General features: G+C 45.3%; 1 protein-coding gene across 15 annotated transcripts in view; it reads left to right on the top strand.

Moving 5' to 3' along the window:
• The window catches only part of atp2b2 (ATPase plasma membrane Ca2+ transporting 2), a 119,263-nt gene that overhangs the window by 62,032 nt on the left and 37,932 nt on the right, over positions 1-19,299 (top strand). For all 15 annotated transcript variants that reach the window (XM_042707911.1, XM_042707912.1, XM_042707910.1 and 12 more), the window contains one exon: positions 15,528-15,725. In XM_042707911.1, coding sequence (XP_042563845.1) covers positions 15,528-15,725 — 198 coding nt within the window. The remainder of the gene's footprint in view (positions 1-15,527; positions 15,726-19,299) is intronic.

Here is a 19,299-nt window from a genome sequence, read left to right as displayed (position 1 = left end):
ACACTACAGGACCACTGCTCTAGTCCCGTGTGGTATATATGACCACAGACACCACAGACACCACAGACACCACTGCTCTAGCCCCGTGTAGTATATATGACCACAGACATCACAGACACCACACAGGACCTCTGCTCTAGTCCCGTGTGGTATATATGACCACAGACACCACAGACACCACTGCTCTAGTCCCGTGTGGTATATATATGACCACAGACACTACACAGGACCTCTGCTCTAGTCTGTTATATATGACCACAGACACTACACAGGACCACTGCTCTAGTCCCGTGTGGTATATATGATCACAGACATCACAGACACCACACAGAACCTCTGCTCTATCCCCGTGTGGTATATATGACCACAGACATCACAGACACCACAGACACCACTGCTCTAGTCCCGTGGGGTATATATGACCACAGACACCACAGGACCACTGCTCTAGTCCCGTGTGGTATATATGACCACAGACACCACAGACACCAGAGACACCACTGCTCTAGTCTGGTATATATGACCACAGACACCACAGACACCACACAGGACCACTGCTCTAGCCCCGTGTGTTATATATGACCACAGACATCACAGACACCACAGACACCACTGCTCTAGTCTGTTATATATGACCACAGACACCACAGACACTACAGACACCACTGCTCTAGTCTGGTATATATGACCACAGACACCACAGACACCACTGCTCTAGTCTGGTATATATGACCACAGACACCACAGACACCACACAGACACCACTGCTCTAGTCTGGTATATATGACCACAGACATCACAGACACCACACAGGACCACTGCTCTAGTCCCGTGTGGTATATATGACCACAGACACCACAGACACCACAGACACCACTGCTCTAGTCTGGTATATATGACCACAGACACCACAGACACCACTGCTCTAGTCTGGTATATATGACCACAGACACCACAGACACCACACAGGACCACTGCTCTAGTCCCGTGTGGTATATATGACCACAGACACCACAGACACCACTGCTCTAGTCTGGTATATATGACCACAGACACCACAGACACCACAGACACCACACAGGACCACTGCTCTAGCCCCGTGTGGTATATATGACCACAGACACCACAGACACCACAGACACCACACAGGACCACTGCTCTAGCCCCGTGTGGTATATATGACCACAGACACCACAGACACCACACAGGACCACTGCTCTAGCCCCGTGTGGTATATATGACCACAGACATCACAGACACTACACAGGAACTCTCCGCCCTGCACTGAAAACCCGTCTGTCAGCAGAGTATGTGTGAGGCTTATACGCCTTTCAGGGGAAACGTCCACAGCCTTTGGAGCTGCCATTCATCAAGCTCCTAAAACACTCCAAGGCTTTGAAGAAATGTAATGTTACAACCCACAAGTATGCACTTATTCTACATACTGAAATATGTCTGTGACTTTTCCTGAGTGATTCAGAGATTTTTTTGCGGGGAAAGAAAGAACTGTGACGCACTAATGAAGACAAATGGTCCCAGCCAGTCCTTGCTAATAAGGGGAGCGCTAAGGCGCTCTCTCTGGGGAGCAAGTGGGACTCAGTCACCTTCATGCACCCAGCAGCCCTCCTGGTCTGGTGCCACTAAGTGCTATAGCTGCAGTAATATGGTGGCTGCTCCTGATTCATCTCCACAGGAGACACAGCAGACGCCTAGTATGCCTGGTAGGTCTGTAGTTGGAGGGATGACAGGTAGTACTTGCCTCTTTTGATGTGGTCCGTGGGGGTGAATAGCAGGAGTTCATGTCAACAGTGTGTTGGGGTGATAGCTATATATGTTGGTAGTTGGATGAGCAGCCTGATCATGCTATCAAACTTGCTTTCAGCCTATGGTGGGAGAACGGCAGGTGGCCAATCTTTGCAGTTGGAAGGTTATCTTGCCTATAGATTAGTAGTCTTGGCATAAGCGTATTGATTCCTGAGTGTCCTCACAGAAAGCTGTTGCCTTCGTGCTGCTTAACATGTCCCTCCCTGATGCCTGGGAGCCCATACTCCTCGGAGCTCTCATAAGGGGAAGAACATTGCCTGCCATCTTAGCATAGGAAACAGTGGTTTGGGCTCTGGAGCCATCCCAAAGCTGATGCAATTGAGTTCATCACTATTGTCCTTCTGAGCACAGCCTGCTTCAAATTTTAAATTGCCATACACAAGTAAACGTGAGTTAGAGGCTGCTGTGGACTTGAGTAAATAACTGTACCTAGCAGTACAACTTGCCATAGATGGTAATGTTGCCATTAAGCATCACTTAAACCACCATTTGTATGCACTTGTCTTCTCAGGGAGACATCTATGGAGCTTTTATGTCGATTATATATTTGGTGAAGATGCAAAAATGGCCCTCCAGAAGGGGGGGGGGGGGGGTGAGAGGCTATGAGAGCTAGCTAGTGTATGCTAATCTATGCAGCATAGCAGCCGTGGCCTACACACCAGCTGTGAGTTGGCGAGAAGTGTCTGGAGCGTGATAGAACCTGTCCTCCTACACGACTCCCTCCTCTCCTCTCATACGGCTATTTCTGTGTGATAACCCGTCACATTCAAATGGGACTTAACCTACACTTGGTTGGGCTGCTGTTGAATCGCTCTGGTCCCTTCGTCCCCTCTTTTCTTTATGCATTGCGCTGTTAAGATTTATTTATGATCAGATTGGACGCTGTTTCTTGAATGATTCTTAATCCCTCTGGGTGAAACTCAGAGCAGTGCTGCTCTGCTGAAATAGCCCTAACGTGTTGCCCGTGAGGCTGTGAGAATGTTTTGACCTTCCGTCTTTTTAAGCATGTCTTAATTATCTCTTTGTTATACGTTATCAAATGACCATATTATTATTAGATGTGTTCTGAAAGTGGGCAGAGCCAGACAACATGCTCTTTGTGCGCCTGTGAATGTGCGTGCGTGCGCGCGCAGCAGGCAGTGGAAAAAGCAGATGAAATTCATTGCAGCACTATTAGTCCTCTGAAGGTCACGGAAAGAGATTGAAAAGATGCCACTGCTGTAAACACCAGCCAACAAATGCATCAAACAATCCTCATCCCCAGCCCCACTCGCACACTGCACATGCTGATACAATTCAGTGCAGTTTAGTGAGACTGTGCATTTCTCTTGTGTTTTGTGCTGTTTTCATCCAGTTTGACATTGGGCTGAAGGACACAGGGTTTAGCATGAGGGAGGATGCCATGGGTGGCGGCTCATTCTCTGCCACTACTCCGTCTCCTCATGTGGCTGGTTAAACGGTGTCCCAACAACTCAGCCCACAACTCTCCCCCTCCTCCACTCCACACCCCCCCCCCCCCCCCCCTTGAGCATGCTAATCTGGTCCACGAAGCACGGGCCTTGCATTCCCCTCTGACACATCCTATTTAATCTCAGCCCCACCAGGAATTGCTCCTCAGATAGAGCGCAATCTCCTTTAATAAGGACACTTTCTCCTCCTCACCAGCAAAGCTGCCCTCATTCTGGCAGTGGTTCTTAAAAAGGAGAAATGTGTCTCTCCAAGGAGTGATTATTAATGATACATGGCCTTTTTTCTGCCCCCAAAGGCACTGCAGCTCCCAATCGGATGACCTTGGGGGAACTAGAATAAGAAAAGTGTTGCACCGTCTGTGACTCTGTGTGGAAGGTTCCATTTTGAGATATCTTTGGTGTGAAATCTGGCTTCATGGTAGATATTAAGAGCTGAGTAAAAAAAGAGAAAGACAGTGATAATGAAAATACTTCTTTGATCGACCTTGCTTCTCTTAACTTTTTGTGAAGGTTAACTCTGTGAAGGTTTTAAGAAGTTATTTAAAAATACTACAATGCGTACATCACGCAGACAAACTCTGCTTTCCTTTCCTTTCTCATTCAGTGAGACACAACTGACTGTCACAGCTTAGTTGCCTGAGTTTGCAGCACTTTGACATTACCAATAGTGCAAGCGGAAATTCCCCAGCCTGTCATCTTTCAGATTCTATTTTGTAAGTCGTTTTTTTTTGTATTTCTTTCTTCAGAGCTGTTAACAGTTAAGTGTTGCTTCAAGGCGCTTCACAGGAACCTAGGCCTGCTTGTGCCAGATGCTCCTCACAGCCCTCCTCTCTCACAGCTCAGCCTGCCACTTGTAGGGAAATCAGAGCGGCAAGGGTGTCAGCGCCATTTTAGAGACACCCAGCATTCGGGGCGGGCTGACAGGTCTCGGCGAGTGAGACCGGCGAACAGGTGTGTGACTGCGACTAGCCAAGTGTGACTGCTCAGTGTACTAGCGTCGTTAGTCGGCGAAGTGCCAAGTTCCTTCGCCCTCAGCCAAGATCCACCGACATTCGCCTTCCAGTGTCACGCGGGCTGGCTGTCCCCATCTCTGCCGGGGAGTGGCTGGAGGTGATGCGAACGGCTGCTGACTAAGATGCAGGGGCCAGTGTTTGGGCTGGCAGCTGGCTCTGTGTCCTGTGTGACCCCCTCACTTCTATTTTTACGAGGTGTGAGCGTACGCATAGGGCAGTTTGGAGACCGATGCACTGTCATCCGTCCTCCCCTCCGCAACGGCAGGTGTCGGAACTGTTCAATGAGGTGACAGGTACAGGCCGAAGACGGATCACTGTGTTCCAGGATGTCTGTGCTACTGGGCTGAAAAAACAAACGAACGCATATGACAACCCAAACTTCAAGCATAAAGGGATTTTAAATTCTAGTATTCTCCATTTTACTTGTGTCCTCTCTGATGCAATGTCACTTCAAGGTCAAACTGAGAGAGAGAGGGGCTGTTCGTGCACCATTCAATTTCAGAGGAGACGTACAATAGTTTGTGGATAGAATTTCTAATTTAGAGAATTCTAAATCAATCACTAAGTAAGTATCACTCTATATATGTCTCTTACTTCGCCGTCCTCACTCTAGACTTGTGCCCACATGCATCAGCGCTCCTGGGGCTTACTCTCAAGCAAGACAGGGGGCTGCTTCGTCTTTAATGGGCCGACAGTGGTACAGGAGGTAAAGAAGTCGTTTAGGAAGCACAAGGTTGCTAGTTCGATTCCCTGTTGAAGCGTCCTTGAGCAAGACACTGAACCCCTAATTGCTCCTGATGTGCAGTGTGCCATCAGTGTAAATGTAAAATGTGTATACATTGTAAGTCGCACATATGTAAGTCGCTTTGGATAAAAGCGTCTGCTAAATGACTAAATGTGAATGTAAATGAGGTGAATGGAGTATTCAGGCCCCCAGAGTTAGTCAGAGTAATGTGCAAACAGCTGGATCTAACATCACCCAACACCTCACCCTTCTCTGGAACATCCTCAATGTGAGCCGGTTATTGTTTTTGCACTGCTGCACAAATGGCCCAGTTTGAGAGGACCAGTTAATGATCATCATATGCTGCTAGGTAAGGTCTGAGGGCTAGACGCTCCATTTGCATTAGATTTGTGCTTTAGCCTTGGAGCTAATCAAGTCTCTAGCAGTTTAATTAACCTCTGTCTACAACCAGGAGAAACTAAAGCTGAAAGAGACGGATAAAAAAAGCAAAAATGGTTCATTTCTGTTCGTCAGCCTTTCGGTAGTTACTGTACATATCTTTGGGCGTCTGGTTATTTGGGCTGTTTCTCTTTTACACTTCTTTGTCATAAACATGGTACCAGACTAAATTTCCCTCGGGATTAATAAAGTATCCATCTATCTATCTATCTATCTATCAGACCACATCGGAGTGAGGTGGCATATTGCATACGAGAAAACAAAAAAAATAAAAGATATATTCTGGTTCTGTATGTCATTATTGCCATGGAGACCTGGTAACGGTGGAATGGTATCTGCTATGGATTGAATGGCACTGAGGTGCAGATAATGTTAGTTTGATATCCTGATTGAATGGCACTGAGGTGCAGATAATGTTAGTTTGATATCCGGGATCCATAATGATCCACTGGGACTCAAATGAACTGAACCATTATGGGGCTCTGAGGGAATCCATTACAGATTGATTTGAGTCTAGATACTAGATAGGTTTTTGTTTTTTCGACAATCATCATTAATCAGTCATTAAGAAAGGTCTTTAAAATCGAAAAATATGTATGTGTTGTAAAACCATAACAATTATTGTTATGTGGCATTTATTGGTAAGCTTTTTACTACAACATATCTGTGCTGATTATGAAATAAGTAGGGAGGATTCTGTAAAATTATACTGCCACCATGCCATGATTGTAAACCAAACACTGTTTAAGACAGCGTACACTTATCAAGTGAGATTGAGGTTGCACAAATATGAGCATGTTTTAATGTCGCAGGTACATTTGCATATTCTCCCTTTTCACACATATTTCCATAAATGTGAGAACACTGCAGAGACCTGTATAAATGGGACTGCTCTGCTGTGCCTTATGGCTGATGTGCGGGCAGACAGACAGCTTTTTAATGCCTTTTTCCCCCACATAATCTCTCTCACTTCCCCTCATCATGAGTCTTTTATGAGTTCCTGGGCTAATCTGCATTTTAATGGGCTGCACTGAGGTAAGGGCTTACACCTGAACCCTGCAGGTGAAAGTGGAGCCTGACACCACAGCCTGGAGACTGAGGGAAGGCCATGTGACTCTATTACTGCTCAGTGCACTTTAGGAGACACACACACACACGCACGCACGCACGCACGCACGCACGCACGCACGCACGCACGCACGCACGCACGCACGCACGCACGCACGCAGGCACACTCACACACACACGCACGCACGCATGCACGCACGCACGCAGGCACACTCACACACGCACGTATGCACGCACGCACGCATGCACGCACACACGCACACGCACACACGCACACACACACACACACACACACGCACACGCACACGCGCACACACACACGCACGCACGCACACACACGCACACGCGCACACACACACGCACGCACGCATGCACGCACGCACGCACACACACTCACACACACACACACACTCACACACACACACACCGACACCGACACACGTGTGTGTATGAACATATGGCATCTGTGCAACTCTCTCTCTCTCTCTCTCTCTCTCTCTCTCTCTCTCTCTCTGTCTCTGTGTGTGTGTGTGTGTGTGTGTGTGTGTATATACGTGTGCCCATATGTAGGCATGTAATGCCTTTCCCCATGAATGTGATTGCTAGTACTTGCTAGTGTGCTGACTGAAGTTTCCCCGTCTGCCTCTGTTGGTGTGGGCCGGTGGTGCAGGTGGGCACTCGTGTCCAAACACACACACGCTCTGACCACCCAGCAGATGTCTAATTAAGTTAGAGTTAGAGTCTTGTGGGGGGCCGGCCGCCCTGGCTACTCTCATGAACCAGATGTGCAGGGCGGCTAATGAAGGCTACATTTCTTACTTCCTCTCCGTGCATTCTTTAATACCACATACACAAATGTTTTATTTGACATGTGAAAATCAGTCTCCTTTTCGAAAGAGTAATTTTATATACACACAGACACAGACGAGGTAATCCATTTGAAAGATCACCAAATGAAGTGTGTGTGAGTGTGTGTGTATGTTTGTATATTATTCACTGGTGTGTACAGTAAATGTCTTCATAAATATACGTGTTGTGTGTATTCATCTTGGCCAGTTGTGCGCGCGTCTGTGTGTGTTTATTTCTCTGTGTGTCTGTGCGTGTGTGTACATGTCTGCCAAGTGTGTGTGTGTGTTCATCTCTCCAGCCTGGGGGATCAATTACAGGGTGCCCTCTTCCACGTGCGTTGGCACCAGAGCCAGGGGCTGCCCTCATTGCTTATCATTGGCACGGAGCCGTCCGCTCTGCCCAGCATGAACTAATAGACCAACCTTAATGAGTGGGCTTCAATAGGTTGTGCACGCTTTGCCATTTTCTCTTTGACCTCTAATAGAAGACGACAAGGTCAGAGGCAGCAGACCATTTTAAAATGAAACATTTAATTGATATCAATTATTTGTGTTATTTGGAAGCAGGCTTAGTTATTAAAATGTTCATTTAGTTGTCATTAAATGTCTCTCGTGAGCTTATTTATGTGAGACCCGCATTTAAACTGACTGTACGATCAGTATATATTAGTATTCTGTGTATAATATTTTCACTTCAGATTTTCACCAGATATATTATCCCCCTCAGATGGTGCTGAGATATCGATCGTGAGAAACATCAATACGATGTATCACAACAGGTTTCCAAGGAAACTAGTTTTGGATATGGCACACCGTAGAAAAGATACTCCGAATCTGACACAAGAGTGGTGTACTAGAATTCTGTGGCATTTAGTCAATGTATAGCAAACAGAGCATGATTTATCCAACCATGTCAGTTGTTATTTTGGCTCCTATTTATCTTCGCTACACCGCATGTTGTGTATTGGTATTGATTTTCCCCTTGTGTCCCCAGATTATCATTCTATTCATCCATCTTGTCCTCAAGTATTTTCTGTGACCTGCAATTTCTCAAATGTTCTCATTACGCGCCTGCTTTTTCTCCTGTTTCGGTTCCTGTGAATTACTGATCTAGGGCCAGTCATATCCCTTAGCAACAGAGGGAGGCTTACACTGTTAGCCTGAGCAGAGTGAAAAGCACTGCATTTGCTTTCTCAAGCACTAGTTGGACAGTTTGAGATAATCTGTTAATGCCCCCCAGTGCTTGCTAACCTGGAGGTTGTCTGCCTGGAAAAAGGAAGTATCTATGTTGCGGTTAAGCCATAATGTAGGCTTTGCAGCGAGCTTGTGAACCTTCCCATCCAGCCTGTATGATGTGTAGGGTTTCCATGGCAATCTATTTTTAGCCACGGTGAAAAAAAGCCAACTGTTAAAATATGCAATAATGCCCCCTGCTTCTCTCTCTCACTCTTTCTCGCTGCCTCTCTCTCCCTTCTCAAACACACATGCAGTCCGGTCATTTCAAATTTCCAGGTTCTCCTATCAAGTAGCCTTGGTTTCAATGCCCAAAAACGTCCTGCATTCACCTGCCTTTGTCTTTGCATATGTAATGAACACCAGTGATTGGCAGAGAAAGGTCTGGAAATGTGGCAGGAGTACGTTTAAAAAAAAAAAATTTTTTACTTTGGTCCCCGGAGTTTCCAAATGGTCTGGAAATCAATTTGTGATCTTTTTTTAAACTTGGCCTATTCTCTTTTGTGGTTCCCCCCCTACCTCATCATCAGCGCGCCCGCCCGCGCGCGCACATGAGTGTCCTCATTTCCCTCCCTAAATGAGCCGGGGTGTTCAGGGTGTTTCGCTTGGAGCGTCTCTCCCTCGAGCGTCCCCAGCCACCCAGCCACCCTCCCTCGGCGCGTAATCAGGTCGACTGAAACACTTTGCATGTCTCCCATTTGATCTGAGCAAACCGCAGCCGCAACATTCTTTCCCTCTTAGAGCACTTTTGGGTGTGCTCTTACCTTGGAGATCTCTATCTCTCTCCATCTCTCTGTTTAAGGGATACATACATACATACATACATACATACATACATACATACATACAAGCATGCATGCATGCATGTACTTACTGTCCAAATTTAATCTCTACCTTCTGATTTATGCTGCATGCCTGATTTCCTCTGATTTATAAGCTCATCTTGAAGTTTATAGTTTATGATTTGAATATTTACTGAATTATTATTTTGTGAGCATCATCACTCACCAGACTCTCCGAGCCTAGTACTTGCATGTTTCAAAGTACTTTTATGAAGCCAAGTAACAAATGGAGCTATAAATGTTCAATTAACATCAAGGAGAGATGACTGATACTGTACTTTGGTCATATTTCTTACGCTGTGAGCTCTTAAATGCCTAATAAAATAGGCACTTTGGAGGAAATTGGAACCGACTCCAAATGCACACTGAATTTTTATCCTTTTCATATTCATATGCCCCTCAACACTCTGCTGCTGGGTAATGGCTTGGCTTCAGTATCAGGCTTGCCATGATGGCATGCTTTATGTATTCATAACACACATAGCCCCGCGATCACCCTTCTAACACCAGCGCACATTTTCATAAAACCACACATACCCCCTCATTTGCATATTTAGACTTCCTCGCAGCTCCCAACTTCCCAGCTCATTTCCTGCGCCTCGCTCCGTCTCCTTGTGTAGTCGTGCGACCCCCCCCCCCCCCCCCCCCCCCCTCACTGAACGCAGGGCAGGCTCGAGGAGCCTCTGCACACTGAACGGGGGCGTGACGCCGGACTTGCTTGTGTTAATTGAGAGTGGCTGGCTGAGGATCACAGCATCGCAGTGAGTGATGTTCAGCTGCTATGGCACACCGCTTGGCTGCACGAGACCGGTGGCTGTCAGCCGTGCTCGGTGCGGTTGGGCTCAGCCAATGAGAGGTGCTGAGGCGGTGCTCTCTCCCCCCCCCGCTGCATATAGCAGTGGCCCGGGCCGTGGGAAACGCGCGCGCTGGATGTGCTGGATGTGCTGCCGTGCGCGGGAGCTAGATCAATGAGAGGATCTCCATGCGTCCTGAGGCTCAATTAAAAAGGGAATGGTTAATGAGGCTATTTTTGGATACTCATTGTACTTGGATGTGGGGTGTTTTCTACTTTACCCCCCCCCACCACCACCCCCTCACCCCCCAATACTGCCACCCACCCACCCACGCACACACACACACGCACACACACACACACACACACACACACACACACACACACACACACACTCTCAATATAAATGTGGTTATGTGTGTGTGTGTGTGTGTGTGTGTGTGTGTGTTAGGGGGAGAGGGGGCTAGTGTTTCCAGGCAACTCTCCCCTGCTCTGTTCACTTTTAGATCATCTATGTTGTGTGTTAGTGGGGGTGGGCCCATTGGCTCAGTTCTCTTTCTGTCTTGATAGGGACTATAGGTGTGAATCAGTTCTCTTTCTCTTTCTGTCTTGATAGGGACTATAGGTGTGAATCAGTTCTCTTTCTCTTTCTGTCTTGATAGGGACTATAGGTGTGAATCAGTTCTCTTTCTCTTTCTGTCTTGATAGGGACTATAGGTGTGAATCAGTTCTCTTTCTCTTTCTATCTTGATAGGGACTATAGGTGTGAATCAGTTCTCTTTCTCTTTCTGTCTTGATAGGGACTATAGGTGTGAATCAGTTCTCTTTCTCTTTCTGTCTTGATAGGGACTATAGGTGTGAATCAGTTCTCTTTCTCTTTCTATCTTGATAGGGACTATAGGTGTGAATCAGTTCTCTTTCTCTTTCTGTCTTGATAGGGACTATAGGTGTGAATCAGTTCTCTTTCTGTCTTGATAGGGACTATAGGTGTGAATCAGTTCTCTTTCTCTTTCTGTCTTGATAGGGACTATAGGTGTGAATCAGTTCTCTTTCTGTCTTGATAGGGACTATAGGTGTGAATCAGTTCTCTTTCTCTTTCTATCTTGATAGGGACTATAGGTGTGAATCAGTTCTCTTTCTCTTTCTGTCTTGATAGGGACTATAGGTGTGAATCAGTTCTCTTTCTCTTTCTATCTTGATAGGGACTATAGGTGTGAATCAGTTCTCTTTCTCTTTCTGTCTTGATAGGGACTATAGGTGTGAATCAGTTCTCTTTCTGTCTTGATAGGGACTATAGGTGTGAATCAGTTCTCTTTCTCTTTCTGTCTTGATAGGGACTATAGGTGTGAATCAGTTCTCTTTCTGTCTTGATAGGGACTATAGGTGTGAATCAGTTCTCTTTCTCTTTCTATCTTGATAGGGACTATAGGTGTGAATCAGTTCTCTTTCTCTTTCTGTCTTGATAGGGACTATAGGTGTGAATCAGTTCTCTTTCTCTTTCTGTCTTGATAGGGACTATAGGTGTGAATCAGTTCTCTTTCTCTTTCTATCTTGATAGGGACTATAGGTGTGAATCAGTTCTCTTTCTCTTTCTGTCTTGATAGGGACTATAGGTGTGAATCAGTTCTCTTTCTGTCTTGATAGGGACTATAGGTGTGAATCAGTTCTCTTTCTCTTTCTGTCTTGATAGGGACTATAGGTGTGAATCAGTTCTCTTTCTGTCTTGATAGGGACTATAGGTGTGAATCAGTTCTCTTTCTCTTTCTGTCTTGATAGGGACTATAGGAGAGAATCAGTTCTTCAGTTCTCTTTCTGTCTTGATAGGGACTGTTGGTGACAATCTAACAAGGTCTCTTGGACCAAGATCTAGCTGTATGCAGCTGTGATTATAATTTTTTTGTGATAGTAAAAGCAGGACAAAGCATCTGGGAGAAAAGACTACAGTAAGACACCAAAGCGCACTCTATTCTTGTAACCCTGAGGGGCTGATCCCACTGAGGCGTGGTGGAAAAGAAACAGGTTACAGGAGTGGGCTTAATTAGCTTTAACATGGAAAGGCAAGACAGCAAACTGTATTACAAACTCTCCTCAACAACCTGTGCCCCCTCAATTAAACTCCTACAAAGTACACCCGCCAAAACAGATCTCTCCTGTTTACCCAGGGAACCCCTTGCATACTCAACAGATCATGAAAATAAACTAAATGTTGGTTTTTTAGACTAAATAACAAAACCAATCAAAACTTAAGGTTACATCCTTACAGCATGACATAAACATTTATTTTGAAAAAAAAGGTATTTTTCTTGCCTCTCCGTGGCGGTGACCGAGCTGAGGACACATGGGCGGCCCCAGGCAGCTAAATGACAGCAGATTCACATTGAGGGCCTAATCCCTGAAAAGCATCGATGGCAGCGGGGGATGCGTTACAAAAGCACAGGCAACGTTCCCAACGTTCCTGGCCAGCTTCTGGCGCTCCAAGACACAAAATCAGGAGCACAGCTGGACAGATGAAGCAGCTGAAATGCAGACTTCCACAAAAATCCTGTTTATCGGGGGACCTGAGAAAACAAGGGGCCCATGCCGAATCACATTTACCCAGCTGCTGGCCAGAGTTTATCGCTGCCAATAATGTGCCAGGATTCTGAATGCTGTCCAGTAGAATTATCTGCTCTTGTGTTCGCCAGGAACAGAGGCATGTGTATTATGTCAGTTTCTTGTTAAAATTGGCATTTGCTGTTTTCATTCATTATAGGCTTGAGTGATTTGTTTTATGTGCAAACGAGAAGATTGACACAGTGATGGATTTACAACAACGGCACACTGCTGGGACTGCTCATACACAGAACCTTATTGATGCTAAAAGGAATCGTAGCTCATAGCTCATCATAGCTCAGGTTGACCATAATATTTTATTAAGATTTACTGCTTCATGCAGATCTATGGTTTACTCTATAGAATAGTTAGCTACTCTATACGGATGTGTAAATATAACACACTCTTAAGTGGTATGTATATATGCCAATAATGTGGTACACTGAACAACACTGCTCCTCTTGACAGCTTTCTTTTGAAATAACACAGAACCAGTTGGATCATGGATTTGGGGATTTCTTTCTCCTTATAATGGATAAGACCTTGACACGAGACTTAACATCTCTCTGAAAGACTGTTTCTTGACTTCAGAACCAGAATTAATTGTTGTGATTTTTTTCACTGCCGCACAATGCTCTCTTTACTCTGTACCGTAGTCCTGCTGAATCTTGTGTCCTTAGAAAATATATGTATTTTTTTCAACATACCTTTTCCTTTTTTTTGTGGGTCCATGTTTCAAGTTCATTCATCTTGTTGGCAGGAGGTCTAATGGCTTCCGTGGGGTGTGCATGGGTTTCTAGTTTCTCAGTGGCTGTACGGAGACGGCAGCAGCTATGGGCTCTTGAATCATCTGCAGATGAGTTAGTTGAAGCCTGTGTCATATTCCGCCTATCAAGTGTCCTGTAAATGTATGCCCACAGCAGGAGTGCTTTAGGTGCCAGCAGGGCACTCCATGGCATCACCAAAGCCCCCTCAGTCAGTCTGTTCTTCCTAGAGCTCTCTTAGTTCAAGCTGATATTCTGGCATGTGAGGAACTGGCTTTGTTGTCATATGACAACAGATGGCCATGTGTGGAATGGGCATGTGAGGATATATATTCTATAAGTTAGTGTAATAGTGTAATGTATATAATAGTTAGTGTAATGCAATACTATATGTACATTAACTTTGTAGACTGCTCAGCTAGGCAGCTGGTGTACTACACCAATGCAGTGATTCTTACCTGTGTTGAAGAGCAATTCCCACCTAGCTCACTGTGAGCTGTTGTAATTCTGCGGGGAAATCACGCCTACCCTGGATTGGCATTTGCAGCATAATGTGCCCTTTAGCTGCATGACGACTGTATCGATAAGCCTATTTATACTGCTACTTTAAGTTTTTGATGTGAAATGTCAGTTTAAATGCATCCAGCAGCTCCACTCCTTTAGAAGCAGACTATCTTAAAGCGATATCTTTTGCCTGAGCAGCAGCATGATGCATCAGAACAGGGATGACTCCGTGGCAGTTGAACTCGTGTCACTTTTTTTTATGTTTTTCATCTCCGAGCAGCACAGCTAAGTATGCCTGGAGCTTGCTGGAGAGCTGGTAATACAGGGAATGATTTGCATGGCACATGGTATCTGCAGAGGAGGGAAGGGCAGAGGCCAGGGCCCTCTCTCACAAATGCATTATATAAGAGCGCAGCTCCGCCCTGGCTGATGAGTCAGCGTGTGTGGGGGGGGACACAGGGGCCCAGAGAGAGAGAGAGAGAGGGCCGAACAGAAAGGAGGATTGCTCTGTTTTTTTAAACCCGTCAACATGTTGACCTGCGCCTTACTTGCTCTTGCCAAAAATTCTTCAAGTTTGTGTCATTTCTTACCTGCAGAAAATAAAATAAACCAAGGGTACACCAGCCTTGGATATTCTTTGTTTTTCCGAAAGTCCGATCTGTGAGGAGCCAGTCTGCAAACATTTACATTTAGTCATTTAGCAGACGCTTTTATCCAAAGCGACTTACATATGTGCGACTTACAATGTATACACATTTTACATTTTTCACTGATGGCACACTGCACATGAGGAGCAATTAGGGGTTCAGTGTCTTGCTCAAGGACGCTTCGACAGGGAATCGAACTAGCAACCTTCTGATTACTAAACGACTTCTCTACCCCCTGTACCACTGTCGCCCCTGGAGCCACTCATCAGTTTGCACCAACTCAGATGACTCTCTGCTCTATCTTTAATGAGAGCATGATATGACACGCACACATATCCAGAACATAAAACTGACCCGTCTTCAAAAAAGGAATAATATCGGTATTGGACATCTACCTTGTGGAGGCAAATGCTGTGTTCCCTCTAAGACGTGAACACTGATGCGACCTTTCAAATGCACACGTTATAATCCTTTACTCGAGATGTTTCTGTAATAACTTGTACTATGTGCACTGTGTATTTACAAAAGCTTATGTGCATTACTTTGGAATATGAGAAGAGCATTTCATAGAGGTAAAATACCGCAATGTTGGTGGCTTTTGTGATGGAAAGCAGTAGGTGTAAAATGAAGCCTAGGAAGGAGAGTGTGTTCTAAATGCTTTGGGACAAATATTGCCTGTTTAGTTGGTTTAAGTATCACCTGTAGTCCTATTAAACATCATTTTTATTTGTTCATATATGCCTACAGGTCTGGCAGGAGATGCAACTGACTTAGACAAGAGAAAAGAAGTCTATGGTCTAAATCTTATACCTCCAAAGAAGCCAAAAACGTTCTTACAGTTAGTATGGGAAGCCCTTCAAGATGTGACCCTCATCATCCTGGAAATCGCTGCCTTGATCTCACTGGGGCTGTCCTTCTACCAGCCCCCGGGGGAGGGGAGTGAGGGTGAGTACCTCCTACTGTACGTTAGTCTTGTGGAATAACATGTGTTCTACGTGGTTTATGTCTTTGGAGACAACCATACATGCATCTGTACTACATGTGTGGGATAACAATAACACATGCTTTGATACGGTGTTGTACTTCTTCACACAGCCTTCAGTATACTGTAAACCTGGGCTTTGTTTTATCAGCAAATATATTCAAATATGTGAGCAGTGCCGCTACCCAGTGGGGACGTGGAATGATTGTTTTTCCTCTGCAGCGTTTGCACAGAAATGAGGCAAAGTGATGAGTGGTTCACCCGCCTCCGAAAACGTCCACAAGCCAGAGCACCGTTCACACACACACAGAACAGTGTATTTACCCTCGAGCGGTGCTCCGCCGAGCCTCACCGCCTCAGCGCCTCAGCGCCTCAGCGCCTCACCGCCTCAGCGCTGGCCTTGTTAACCAGAGTGACTGTGCATTCAGAGCTCCCCTCAAACCAGTCAGGGGAGCGACGAGAACGCTGCTGCAGAATGGAGGAGGGAGCATGGGGGGGGGGGGATTGGGTTTGTGGCACAAGGCTTCTCCCAGAGAGGCAGGCAGGCTAATGAAGCACACCCCAGAGGAATAACCTTTAGGTGAAGGCCATACATCAAACCAGCTGACTATAAAATGCGCAATGAAGACATAGCCATTAAGAAAGTGTGGGGGGGAGATGCTGAGTAAGTAATATCAATCATTATAATGGTCCCAAATTCAATTATACCAGGAGCTGAGAATGATTTTTTTTAATTCTGAACATATTTTGGAGGACTGGTGCCAGAAGAGGGGTTCTCTTCATGAAAGTGAAACGTCTCTCCTGTTGGGCTTGGCCAGTAGCATTGGTAAAATGCTGTTGCCGGGCGGATAAAATGCATTTGATGCGAAGAGTGCACACACAGTCTAAATAAAAATGACATCCTAATCATTAACATGCAAATTGCTATGTCCATCTGCAGTAGGAGCCTGGTAAACACTGATCCATTTGAGTCTTAACAGATGTCTTTCCTGCATTTGCCTGACATGTTTGTCTGAATAGCTGCATACTCTCTCACTGTAATCTGGAGTTGCTCTGAATATCATCTTCTCCTGTACTTTTGTGCAGTTAGGGGGCTTTTATTTGTTGCAGAATTCTTTTGAATCACACCGCATACTTCAGTAATCAGTATTTGTTGTGTGCATACTCTAAATGTCATTCATTTTAATGACTGGATTTGCATAGTCATTTGTGCCTTTTGGGTGGCTTTAAAAAGCTATCAACCACGTCTCCGTTCTCTGTGCCGAAAAGGGTAAATGATCTTCTCGAATTGTATGGTATGGTTCGATATTAGGCTGAATGTTTAAGGGGTTTCCTATGGGTTTCCTATGGGTTTCTTGTGTGTATTTGTCAGTGAAGTTTAAAATTCCTTCGGAATACAGTGAACCCCTCTTTAGGATGTAAGCATCTGAAAGTGAACCAGCATTGTGACTGAATGCCTATCCGTTCCTTTCACTGTGTTTTGTTTCTGAAATAATCATACAGGTGTCCATGTGAATTACACTTCAATAGTCAGGGCCTAGTCTCAGGCGGCAGGCGAATAATTACTGAGCAGTAATAATGAGTGTCTAGCTGGAGAGGTTGGGTAGGCATTTAGAAGTGACTGGTAGATAGTGGAAGATTTTTTTCCACGTCACAGTGAACATTTTCTCCTCGGTAGACACCTTTTCTCCGTAGACACCTTGACAGGCTTTTGATAGCTCTTCAAAGGCAGATGCATGTTTGCATTTGATGACAGCATCACACATGACTTCAATCAGTATATAAAATGTCATTCTAGCCTCGCTCGCTCTGAGCGTATTATTCATTTCTCTTAAAGGCTTTCATTTTGTTGCCAGGAGAATGACATTGTTGATGTTCCCTTAAGAAGATTAATTGTGTTGCCTGTCTGTGCTTCCAGACATCCCTGGTGCTCAAATTGAATCATGCCATCACAGTTTCTCTGCCTGCAGCTAGCCATGGCAAGATAAGCACACTCGCATTAGGATCAATGCGGCCTCTGCAGAAAGAAAATGTCATTTTTCTCTGTGTGGCAGTGAGCACTAGAACTGTGGAAAGTATTGTTTTTCATAGGCTTGTTTATTGGTCATTCTCCATTTGAGATCCCAGAGTTACAGTATCCAGTTCCTTTTGCTATTATAAATGCCTTGCATGACAAACAGTACACGTATGAACATATGTTGCTAAATGTTTATGTTGATGATGTTTAAGAAAGAAAGTCTTGTTTCCTTGGCTCTTGCGAATTATTTTGTATTGTGGAAATGTCAGCCTCCGTGCGACAGGGCTCACCTCATTAGCTGCAGCTCATTGACACTGGCTCATTGACACATGGCATGCAGTATGCCGAGTATGCAGTATGCAGTATGCCGTATGCAGTATGCAGTATGCCGAGTATGCAGTATGCCGTATGCAGTATGCAGTATGCAGTATGCCGTATGCAGTATGCCGAGTATGCAGTATGCAGTATGCCGAGTATGCAGTATGCCGTATGCAGTATGCCGAGTATGCCGTATGCAGTATGCCGAGTATGCCGTATGCAGTATGCCGAATATGCCGTATGCAGTATGCCGAGTATGCAGTATGCAGTATGCCGTATGCAGTATGCAGTATGCCGTATGCAGTATGCCGAGTATGCAGTATGCAGTATGCCGTATGCAGTATGCCGAGTATGCAGTATGACGTATGCCGTATGCAGTATGCAGTATGCCGAGTCGGGTTATCTATAACTGAGAGCGTCTCTACTTCAGGACCACGGACAGCTCCCGACAGTCTGGCCGACACTGCACTCCGAATTGCCAGAGACTAGCAGGCAGCATGTTGCAGGGGATTATGTCACATTAAGAGATCTGCAGTGCGGCCACTGATGGGAGATCTGTGCTGATGGGAGCCACAATGGCATCTCATGCCACTAATGAGTATGGTACTGATGGATGCATTAAATACATCATGGTCACCTCTGAAAGATGCCATGTCCGGATGATAATCTGATTCAAGCTAAAGGTAAAGACTTTACTTGTAGAGGCAAAACTGGGATCTCGACATGTTTTCACTCTAAACTGCACAAATGCCTTTTGTAGATGGTGAAATGATTTGCTCTCTGATCCCCACTAAAGCCTCTCATTTGCTTTGATCAATGCATATTATTAGACTGTGGTAGACCTCGCCTTTAAATCAGCATATTATTAGACTGTGGTAGACCTCGCCTTTAAATCAGCATATTATTAGACTGTGGTAGACCTCGCCTTTAAATCAGCCTAATGAGAGTGCGACCACCACCACCATCTCTCTGGCGCAGGCTATCTACCTCTGCGGCAAATTTATTTGTGTTGCCGCTGCCTCTATCTTATACATCAGTGCTTCCTATGGTGTCGGTGCTCGCTCGACATGTTGCCTTTAGTGTCACACAAAATGAACTGAGGTGATAATAAGAGCTAATTGTGCCCCAAATAGGTTTCCACAGCTAAAACCAACACTTTGGAGCCTTAAAGACCTCACAAGTGTAAATGTGGATGTCAAATT

This window comes from Clupea harengus, chromosome 5 (assembly GCF_900700415.2).
Source record: "Clupea harengus chromosome 5, Ch_v2.0.2, whole genome shotgun sequence".
Taxonomy (NCBI): Eukaryota; Metazoa; Chordata; class Actinopteri; order Clupeiformes; family Clupeidae; genus Clupea; species Clupea harengus.
The sequence above is the reverse complement of the archived record's forward strand: the minus strand, read 5'-3'. Positions and strand labels throughout refer to the sequence as shown.